Source organism: Typha angustifolia, chromosome 12, assembly GCF_048772165.1.
Source record: "Typha angustifolia cultivar Huaian chromosome 12, ASM4877216v1, whole genome shotgun sequence".
In the NCBI taxonomy this organism is placed as follows: Eukaryota; Viridiplantae; Streptophyta; class Magnoliopsida; order Poales; family Typhaceae; genus Typha; species Typha angustifolia.
In genome coordinates, this window is record NC_133250.1 from 10,965,782 (window position 1) to 10,977,420 (window position 11,639).

General features: G+C 34.8%; 1 protein-coding gene across 1 annotated transcript; it reads right to left on the reverse strand.

Moving 5' to 3' along the window:
- Positions 1–3,788: 3,788 nt before the first annotated feature.
- LOC140772449 (probable adenylate kinase 5, chloroplastic) lies at positions 3,789–11,282 on the reverse strand. Its single transcript, XM_073114523.1, has 20 exons — positions 11,022–11,282; positions 10,835–10,936; positions 10,458–10,586; positions 10,239–10,373; positions 9,664–9,810; positions 8,980–9,054; positions 8,775–8,880; positions 8,225–8,265; positions 7,979–8,107; positions 7,184–7,219; positions 7,028–7,108; positions 6,797–6,935; positions 6,367–6,446; positions 6,191–6,256; positions 5,504–5,533; positions 5,296–5,405; positions 4,384–4,521; positions 4,229–4,258; positions 4,065–4,148; positions 3,789–3,965 (listed from the first exon to the last, which is right to left on the reverse strand). Exons 1-19 carry the CDS (start codon positions 11,226–11,228, stop codon positions 4,124–4,126), a joined length of 1,806 nt encoding a protein of 601 aa, XP_072970624.1. The 5' UTR covers positions 11,229–11,282; the 3' UTR covers positions 3,789–3,965; positions 4,065–4,123.
- Positions 11,283–11,639: the final 357 nt, after the last annotated feature.

The following is an 11,639-nucleotide window of genomic DNA, read 5'->3' on the forward strand; positions in this document are numbered from 1 at the left end:
ATGGATGAGTCTTTTCAAGGTTTGTGCTCTCAGATTTCCCTTTCTTGCTAGAAGAAAAGAAGAAGAAAAAACAAGAGAGAGAGAGAGAGAGAGAGAGAGAGGGAAATGTGAAGGAAAGGGACAGTTGCAGGAGAACAGGATAACGCATTTGTTTGAGTGGGGCAATGTGGCAGTTACCAAAGAGACAGAGAGAGAGAGAGAGGGAGAGAGAGAGAGATGAATCCAATATAGCTGAGAGAATGGAATAGTTTGGTTTTGTTTGTTGAAAAGATTTATGGTGAATAACTGAATAATGTCTCATATTCCATACTTCACATATATTATATATTAAAAAAAACATGTCACTAATTAAGATTTAAAATATCATTATTGTCACCTAAATCTCTTTATATTCTTTTAAAATATCAATACGTTACTTAAATTTAACTAATCACTAGTAAAATTAAAAATATTTGTCATCTAAAACATCAAAATTAGATTTAGAAAAAGGCTTGTTTTACCCGATATAAATAGTTCAAAGTCATTTAAATGGTTAGTAAATATTTTACACACAGAAGTGTATCTCATTTGTATATTTCTTATTAACCTTAACAATAATCTTTTAAAAGTATTTCATTGAAAACTTATCATGATGGTAATTCTAAAAGAATCAAAAGAATTTAATGACAATTTTAATATTTTTTTATAAAAAAATCAGTGATGATTATATTATAAAATAATATTTTTCCTATTCAACCATCTGAATCAAAAATGGCTCCTAAATAAAGCTTAACTTTGCATGTTATATTCAAGAGATGTTAGAAGTTACAAGGACTTGATACTCTTTCAATCAAACATAGAATGTACCCTAATACTTTTATTTCCTCCAAGACAGAGTAATATTACATTCTATGGGTTAAAAAAAATAAAATAACCCAGTTGGTATTACCAAGTAAGAGGTTGGATTTATCTAATTGCACATTCTGAGGTATCCAAAGCAATCTTGTTGAGCTATTCTATTTTATTTTACTTGATCCCATCTGTATATATATATATATATATATAATATTGAAGACCATTCCACCTCACAACTGCACAGGGGACAACCTACAAATGTTGGGATATGCATGCATTAGTCATGCTCTGCTTGAAAATAGGTTCATATATCAACTGCATATTGTACTATATTGACATGATAACCATATAGATATTGCTGTATATAGACCAACCCCAACAACCAAATAGAAACATGCATGTGGTCATGACTCATGATACATCTACCCCCCCTTCCCCCCTCAACTTGCATGATAAACAATGCCATGGATATATGTTGTTTCATATTCAAAAACTTTTCAAAAAAGGAGTGAGAACTTTAAAATTTTAAAATAACAAACCAAATGAAAAAAAAAAATCCCATGTAAAAATGTATAAGTAAATCACTCTCTTCTTTTTCAGCTTCGATCAATTTCTGTTAATCTAGTCGATGTTTTGTACAGAGAAACTTTACGTATCTAGCCGAATACCTAAAACTGCGAGAACTGAATAATACAATTAGGATTGAGATGAACTCACATGGGTCAATTTAGAATGTTATTTAATGTATACTAATGCATCAAATATATGCATAAGATGATTCCACCTCAAGACTATTTAGCATATGTGAACAGATTGAAATTAATATCATCACCTAATTGGGCAACCTTGTGGTTGACTGCCTTGCTTAAATTACCAATAGAGCTGACATTTTTCCACACACACATATAAAGGCTGGATTCCCATGGGATGAGGGGAGTTATATTAATCCCAAGTGGCCATAATACTATATAGGATAGTCCATTAATCTTCCATAGTATTCAATACCCAAGTTTGGTACCAGCTGTGATGTGAGCTCTTATTTTATTGGTCATGGATCTATCATGGTCACATGCATGGTATCCTGGTTGACTCCTTTCTCTAATTTTAATTATATTTAATTTTAATTAGAAAACCTCTTATGAGTTTTTTTTTAAATTTTAATTATATTTAATTTTTGATTTATAATAATAGATACTATATATATATATATATATAATATGTGCACTTCCTTATAACAAAATATACATAGATTATAAAAATAATTATTGTATTTAATTTTTTATGCTAAACTAAAAAAAAATCAAATCAAATACAGTTAGATTGTAAAAGCTCCAACTGACAAATAATTAGTAGTGAAAGGTGAGTTTGAAATTAATATTTATTATTGCGAAAGTTTCATTATATATTATATAAATATTTATTATTCGACTCTTGTGTTTTAATTTTAATTTTTATCTTAACTTTTAAAAAGTTAATATTAGGATAATTGTAAGACGCCAAAAGAGATCAAACCCAAAATAGAAAGGGTTGAATGATATATACTAGAAAACGAGGGTCTTATCCAAAGTAAACCGACAAAGCTGCGGAGGTGAAACAAAAAAAATGTCATTGGGATTAACAACATAATTAAGATTATACTTCTTCTAAGTAAAAAAAAGCCAGCATTTATTTACCTGAATGCCCTTGTTAAGCATCCCATCTTAGTAGGTTTATATAATATATATAGGGAGAGAGCACATTAGACGCACACAGCGTGGCACGATCTACTAATCAACGGTGGTGATCGTTCTATGATGCGTGCGTCTAAGATCACTCTCTCTCTACCTTCTCTCTATAATCACAAGTAGAGAAATAATTTTGAAGAGAGATGGAGATGGATCGTGAGGGTAGAGTGAGAGAGGGAGGGGCACTATAAATAGGCCCAGGAAGAGAGAGGCCGAAGTGAAATTACGGAAACACCCCTGTTTCTAATGGCGGTGGAATGCCCAAGAAGGAACAATCTTATTTTGTGGCCCATGGGCTGCCTTGCCGGCCGTACAGGCGTATACCTTTACTCTTACGCTTACGGCAGCCGCCGACGTGGCTTCCTGACGACCACTCTCCACCGTGGCTGAGAGGGACACGTGGCCGAAGCGGGCCGCAACCGTCCCATGGGGGATGTCTTAGGCGATGGACGCGTTTAAAGATGGGAGGCTTATCGGACTCTCAGGTGTCCTTTGTGAGGATCCGAAAAATAGAATCCCTTGAGGCCGTCAAGTGCCTTGTCGGGAACTCCTCGAGTCTATATTTTAATATGACATAATACCCCTAAAAATAAAAGTATTTAATCTACCCCTTGTAAAAATCTAAGATATAACACTCGGACCAACCAACTCTAGTAGAGTTGGTAGTTATCTTCCTTATGATCAAGAAGGTTACAAGTGCAATTGGTTTGAAAGAGCAATTCGATGGCGCGACGACTTATAACAAGTCTCGACACCATTTGATTAGACTAGGTTAAGACTAAGTACCTCTATATCCAGAGAGGGTTAGCTTTTTGTCCGATCCATATTTAACCTTCGAACTCATAAATATATATATATATATATATAACACTCGGACACTCGTTTATATTACAATATTTTAAATAGTTTGAATGTTAATCATATGTTTTTATCTTTAAGAGTATAATATGATATTTATCTCTCAAAAATAAAAATAAAAATAATTCTCTCAAAAAGAGTATAATGTGATACTGGCCCATAAATCCATAATTCATCTACCGCTACTTATAGTTTATATATATATTAACTTCTGTCACGTAAGAAATCCATACTATTGAGTATTGAGCCAGAAAGAAGATATGATTATATAAATACACTTGAAACTTACACTTACAATAACACTACTATGACAGCAAATAAAGAGAAGTATGAGAAGGAAAGCAGAGAGGTCTCTAATGTTCACTCCAGAACTTCCAGTAATGTTTCCTTTTTTTTATTCCTACCATATTTGTTCATGAGACTGAAGCAGTTGAAAGATCTAAGGCAGTAGATACAAGAAGAAAAAGGTGTAAACCACTCCATAAGAATCTCTATATGAGAAGAAATCAGCTACTGCGACATCATAAATCCTGTGCGTTGAATCATAACCTGTTCAATTTGCGAGCTTCATGAGTCTTTCATAGAGAAGATCAAAGCTAAGATGAGCATTCAAGTTAATGGAAGAAATGGAGTGCTATTGAGACTTACACTCTTGTTATTTGCAGGAGAAACGTGATTTATATTGTACTGGTTGTACTCTTGCTGCTTCAAAGTATTCCACTCAAGAAACTCCTAAAACAGATATGAACAAATTCAAGAGACTATTTTTTGGCATTAAACATTTGCAAACTTAGGAATATATTTTGACGTACCAGATTCCAGAAGTAGCTTTTTCTTTGTTCCTGCGTTAGAATTCGAGGAAAAAGAAATATCTTGGTCACAATGACGGAAGGAAATATAAATGAATGAAAAACTGTGTACTTGCAAGAAGCACAAATTATTGCATCATATAGTTATAACTCCTTACCTTGTTCTTCCTTCGAAAGCATCATTAATTTCATCAACTGTTGGCTTTTCAGGGAATTCGGCTATAATGACATACTTCTCTTTTCCATTAGGTTCATCTATTCTCTTGTAAATCTCATAACCCTTTGGGTAAGACATCCTGCAAGTGCAATCAAGAGCATAAGAATAGCTTGTCTAAAGTGATGTATGCGTCCAGAAAAGATCAAAATGACGAGATAATTTAAAAGCAACTAAAACGTGGAGGACTTTATTTGTTGGGATTCATTCCAATAATCAGGACCCTAAGTATCAGAGTGATCCACCCAACACTCATTCTCATCAATCAACGACATACATTATGTGTCCCCAGCAACAGCTAATGTCGTGCTAATAGCCTGTAGTACTTATTAAATGCTTACCACTGCCTTCTTGTTTCCTAACTAAGAGCTAATAGCCTTATATAAAAACCTTAAATAGGCATTACCTGACTTTTTATTGCAGATAACTTGAAGGATGACAGGGGCCACATACTGCATATGTTTTTGTTTTTTCTCTTTGACACTAGATGCGCTGTTTATGAACATTTTTTTTTGGTTATTTCGAAGCTGTGAATGAGTTTAGGAACAAACTAAGTTAGGTAAATGTAAAATACATGATTATTGCATCTTCCTTCATGGAGTCAAAAGCCCTTTTTCGACCTGTGGCAGAGTGAAATAGCCCCTGAGTGAGTTGGTGCTGGTGGGTGGAAAATGATCCAGGTGAGAAGGGCGAAGCCAATGAAGATTTATGGATTGTGATTGGAGAGCAAAGGCGTATTAGTGGTTGATTTGAAATTGGATTTATTCCGACCTCCGCTTGACAACAGCTAACATGTCCTTGGATATTTACTAGAATTATGTGAATATACACAAAAGCGAAGCATTAGAAGAATTACCTTAGAGCGCCCATAATTGGATAGAATGAGCCTGCATAGTATAGAAGACGGAAGGAATAACAGTTCTCAAATGATGCAGCATACTCCAATCTCTTGTCCCTTCCCATTGTCTTCAATGAGCCAATTTTCGGTTAGAAACCAAAGTTTGCAGATGTATTATACACTTGAACCATGAAATAGTACACCACTAACATGAAGACCTACTTACTTGCATTATGCCACTTGATGCAGGCATATCCTGAAAAAGGAAAATGTCAAAGCAAGAATGAAGCTTCAAAAAGTGTGCTGCATTATCTTCTTATGAAAACATAGCTAACAATAACTTTCAACTACACTGGCACAAGAAGACTTTACTCAAGAAAATTTGATGCAGTGCAATGTTATAGTCATCCCCGTATCAGAATGGTATCAGGTCTAATGTCCAAGCTTAGAGAATGAACTCAATCAAGATGCACTTCTTAAAACTATGGTACTAAAAGAATTCTTCGTGACGAGGGTAATGAAGCTTAATTGGCAGAATGTTAAACCTCGCATAAAGGATATGGACAACAATATGGCCTCGAATGAACTATTACTTGAAATAAAGAAAAATTCCACTCTTGGGTCAACATAGCATAACTACTCAAGATGGAATTTTACATAATACACTAAGCTAATTCATTCTAGACCAAAATAATCAGGTACGTTTAATAACAGAAAATACAGATATCTTGAAAATTAGTAACCTTAACGGCAGATCTAATAAATTTCAGATGAAAGAGGGTGAAGAAGGCGAAGCTGACTGAGACTCGCAAAAACTGCTTACTACTGTTTATATTCTTGTACCAGTAGTAGGAAGAAAGAAAAAAAAATGAAAAGAAAAGAGAAATAACAAAACGAGAAAGACATGTAATACCTTAAGGCGAGGATTTATGAGAATTACTGGTCGGCTACCAACAGCATCTGTCATAGCTTTCAGATCCTACATATCTCTTAAGTGTAAGCAACAGTTTCTAAAAGAAACAAACATCATAAGAAAATTAAACAATTTATTATCAACATATGTAGTGGCTGACTTTACAGATTCCTTACATCAATTATACAGTTTCCAACAGCATTCTGAGGAGCCACAAGGATAAAAATATCATCTTGCTCGTCAACCTCTTTAGCCCCTGCAATTGCACAAGCAATTCATATAATACAATAGGTTGCAATATTCAAACGTAAAGTTATATTACCGTTTACAAACCAAGCACTTAATAGCAGAATCCTAAATGCAAGTAATTGCTTACTTTTGCATGAGAAATTAAAAGCATAGAAACATACGTGAGATCAACTTTGTTATATCAATGAATATAGTAGTAATAGTACTTGACTGCAAATTAAACAGAAGTAAAATTCTACTAGTTAAACTTGTAATATAACTTTGAAAAGGTAACTATATTGCAGTCCATCAATATAGTAAGAAGATAAAACAAAAGAAGCAAGTACTATCATAATCATTTCTTTCTCTAGTACACACCTATGGCTCCAATATTAATGAAGGTTCCCTTAGCACCATACTCGCCCCAATCCATAAATTCCAAAATCTTTCTACTTCCAGCAAGCTGTAGTGGTATACCAGCAAGTGCACCTTCTCCCATAGATCCTTGAACACAAACCTAGTAAAGATAATCTGATTGCTTCTCATCATGTAAGATATAAAATGTGAAACCTCAATAATAGAACAGTTTGTGTTCAGCAGAGAAGACACCTTAACGCGTCTGCCATCATCAGCAAATGAAAGAGCAAGATCTCGTACAAGTTCCATCAGGGTTCCTATACGGTAAACATCCTGAACATGATATGGCTTAATAAGTACCAGTATTACTGAGGTACATACATTGAAAAGTCTCTCCTTAGTCCTTACCATTTCTGGATTAAGCTCAGGAATGTTGATCTCCACCTGTGAATCAGGTGAGGAACATAATATTATGAGATATAGTTGTGGATAAAATATTGAAGGAACAGATATGCATAAAAAATACCAAAAAAGATGCATTGATAGAGATAAATAGAGATAAACCATAAATCCAAGAATCCGTGAATTTATGACTTTATGTAACTGAACAAATTATTGGATAATTGTTTATATTTCGAAGTTGCCATTTAGCAAACTTCTTTGCATACTGAAGGCTTTAGATCAGACCTAGTGGTCAAAAATGATCATTTCACATTTTAATGTTCTTTATCAGGAGCTATGATTAGCATTTCCACAAGGAAGATCTTGTTATCATCAATTTTTGTGGAGAAGGACAACAAGTTTAGGTAACGGAGTATTACTCCACCTAAGTGTGCTTAACTATTTTCTCTTTTCACAGCCAAACCTGGAAAAGGAGGATGCTGCATGTAGCTTGACATTTCATCTCCATCATAATGCACCCTCATTCTTTTGATTAATAGCCTTTAGTTGAGTTAGACTAACCCTTTTGTTGCCAATTTGACTCCTAATAGGACTGTTTATATATTGAGGTAAAACCAATGTAAATCTGGACTCTTTTAAACAACTGGTTACAGCAACACAATTTTAAGTGCCTGCAGAAAAGAAAAATAGTGTACAAGTTCTTACATCATCTAAATTTGTCATTAATATTCAATTTCATGATTTTGCGGTGTAATGAAGTTGCCCAAAATTTACAAAAATAACAAATTACGAGTAGCAGACCTTCAATCGGTTCCTTTTATCTGCTACAGCATTTTTTGTAGCAAGTAATACATCGTCATAAAAGTATTTCCTTATTTCCCTAGAATGAGGAATGTTGTTCAATCTTGTAGGAATCCCTCGCCAACTATCCTGGGAAGAAGAAGCCATATATAGAAAAATAATTATGCTGCCAAGTTGATATGTTTCTTCAAGATCCTACTATCATAACATATAATTGTAAAGCTAAAGGGACTACTTGATGCATACATTTTTGGAATCTGCCGTTTTCATATAGATATACGAGTTTCCTGTCAACATAATACAGAGAGTTAGTAAACATAGTGGAGTATGGCAAGAAAAGAAAAGTGCTATAGAGCCACAATTCTCATCGATCAAGAAAAAGACATCACACTATAAATTGGAGATGCTTGAAATTTTGAATGAGAATAAATGGAACTAGATTAAAGGATAGCATTATAACAAAGAAATGCCTAGTTGACAAAATAATATGTTAAAAGAGTATGTATTGCAGCTTTGAGAAGTTAAGTTTTCACATGTTGCGGAGTATATATAAGCTTGAAATCTTAGCTTATTCTTTCTATAATACTAGCATCTTATGATAACTGCCAAGACATGGAGTTGCCAAAGTACACTTCAAATAAGATCAGGATAAACAAGAGATGTAGGTTAAGAAAACTTGTAATCAGTTTGAACATCCAGCCAACAATTTGACAGGGTAAACAGAGTTAATATTCTTGTGAACGACAGCCACTTCGAGTTTATATAGAAACTGTACTTTATGATGTAATGCTTTGACCTTTAATTGTGGGCAAGTTCTCAGTACTCGGGGCATTCTCGCTAACCTTCTGCAACAAGGAGTCTATTTCTTTGAAAACAACTTCTCTTGGGTGATTTCCGTCAACCTACACTCTTGGCCATCAAAAGAAGCAAATCAGCAACAATATTCACTTCATTTTTTTCGTAGAAATTGAACAGATCAGAACCTAACTTTGTGAAAGCACCTTATTTAGCAAGTCCAAATATGTAGGGAGAATAGCTTCAGCATTTTTCTTGTATGTCTCAAGACGTGATTTAGCCTGATCATATATTGAAAATAGCTATTAGTCATAGAAACATAGAACCATAGCAAAAAGTTGTGAAAAGATAAGTATTGGAGAGCAAAATGATAATCTAGATTCCATGCTAACACTATGGCAACTCAGAAGGTAATCTAAATGATGATCTATGTCAATACAAGTCATGGTGCAACTGTGAAAAGGTAGAAGTTTTGTGAAAATGTTAGATATATATATTAACTGACACTCGTGACAACAGCCAAATCAAAAAAATTATTACTACCCAGAACTTTGAATCTTATTTGTGAGGACTAAGTAATTACCTATAGAAGAGTAAAATTTCAAAAAAACTACACAGAAGCAAAGCGAAGGGTCAACTCTTGAACCCCAACAATGACTAGAGTACATGCAGCAGAAAACACTGACTGTCTCATGCAGGTGACATAAAACACGAACTAAATGTAGAAGGCATAGGCTAATTTTTTTTTAAACACAGTATCAATAAGCTACAAAATACTGGATATTATCTTGATGAAGAAAAATAAAAGTCCTGGAAATTTGGCCAGAAATTTTTTTCAGAAAACATGTAAACTGATAGCATGATATATACAAGGAAAAGTCGAGCACTACCTTATCTGGAGTATCATCAGAGCGAGTAATAAGTCGTGTGGAAATGTCCTCACTCTCAGGAGGGAAGTTCGTGAGATGGTAAATCTTTCCAGTGACTGGATCCAACCTTCTTCCGACACATCTGTCGATCAGAATATCATCAGGAACCTGAATATTAACAGAAAATATGTTTGAAAACGTCAAAAGGTATCATATACATGAGGCCTGACTACTTAGGATCGAGCAATGCAGCAGTCTGAGTGAATCCTTATTGTTTAAAAAAACATAAATAATATAACTCATATTAACTAAAAGGAAACAAAAGACACCAATGAAGTGCTGTTCTTCCAACTAATAAATTAAGAATGAGAAAATGTCTATATTTACAATAACTCATTTTTCATCATATATAGATATAAAGACTGAAGAACAACTAAAATGGTTTCTCCTTTATAATTACCTTATGCATGAATTACCTTCTGCATGTATCACTACATGTAATAAATCTACCACATACATGTTCGCAAGCTTTGAATCTAAATACAAAGAATGACAATGAAGTATAAACAGAAACCAAATGGACATGATCGACATACATCTAGCACAATGTATATGTCCGGCCTTATGTTCATCCTTTCAAGACTTTGTGCTTGTGAAGAACTTCTTGGGTAACCATCAAGAAGCCATCCTCCTTCTCTTACATCTTGTTGCGATAGCCGTTGAACCACCATCTATGGAGCAAATCCATCATATTTCTTATCAACGGGATACAGTGCCATGGCAAGAGGAAGGAAGAAAATTGAGTTATAGCATACATCTGTCACAATTTCATCTGGGACAAGCATCCCATTGTCCATAAACTCTTTCGCTTTCTTTCCGATTTCTGTCCCCAGTGATACTTCAGCTCTCAAAATATCACCAGTTGATATGTGCACCAAACCATACTGAAATGGAAAGGATAACAGCAATCAACCATTTTATCTCCAAGTCCATATCAAAGGTCATGGTGGACTGGACAAAGATAAAAGGAGTTTTGAAGGGTAACATGCAAAAAAAAAAGACATAAAATAGAAAGAAAAAAATTGCATCTGGCACCCTATGCTTCAGAAATATTACGTTTCAAGCCCGGCATTTCCAATAATTACAAATAGCGGCCCGCCTTTCTATAAAATAAGTATAGTAGTAACCTGACCTTCTCGACGATCATCTTACACTGGGTTCCCTTCCCGGACGCCGGCGCACCAGAGATCATCACCTTGAGCGGCTCTTTTGCCGCGCACTCCACCCTCATCCCCTGCGACACAAGCAACTCCACGATCAAATCAATCAGGTGATGCGATTTAGAGACCCAATCAGAGAAAGTGCGAGGTATTACACACCTTGGGTTTTCGGCTCCGCTTCTCGAAGTTGGTGAAGGAGTGGTCCTTGGGAGAGCGAGAATTAAGGGAAAGAGCAGAGGAGCGGGAGAGAGGAAGAGGAGAAGAGAAGGGAGAAGTGGAAGAAGAATGGCGAGGCGGAGGAGATGGGAGGAGAGAGAGATGGATTCGATTCCCGCAAGCTATCGCGGTTGGGTTCGCGGTCGCCATTCTCGATTTCTCTAGGAAAGATCGAGACTTGTTGTGGTAGAGTTCTGTGGAGGGAAGAGATGGAGGAGATTTTTTATAGTAGTAAATAGGAGGAATAATGGAGGGAGTATGGAAAATAGATAGCCGTTGATGAGGGATAGGATAGGAGTTCCTTGCCATTGGTTTATTCTTGTAATAAGTAACCAAAATTTATTCTTATCTATAATAATAACTAATTCTTCGGCTACCAAATTACTATAAATTTATGATTAGGATTTTCTATTTGTCAAGAATAACTATGAGAATATATCCAGTATAAAAGCAATAAGTCGTAATTTTTCCATTAAAAAAAAAGATTGTACTTTGGAATTGTAATTTATATAGAACGACTCCACTGGCATCTTACATCTTAACTGCAACCATAAATTTATA

Excerpts from the sequence above, each read along its gene's own strand:
- LOC140772449 (XM_073114523.1), bottom strand. The coding sequence starts at position 11,228 with ATGGCGACCGCGAACCCAACCGCGATAGCTTGCGGGAATCGAATCCAT. Across the intron at positions 10,937-11,021 it reads AGCGGAGCCGAAAACCCAAG|GGGATGAGGGTGGAGTGCGC; the intron begins GTGTGTAATACC and ends CTTGTGTCGCAG. Across the intron at positions 10,587-10,834 it reads GTAAGATGATCGTCGAGAAG|TATGGTTTGGTGCACATATC; the intron begins GTCAGGTTACTA and ends TTTCCATTTCAG.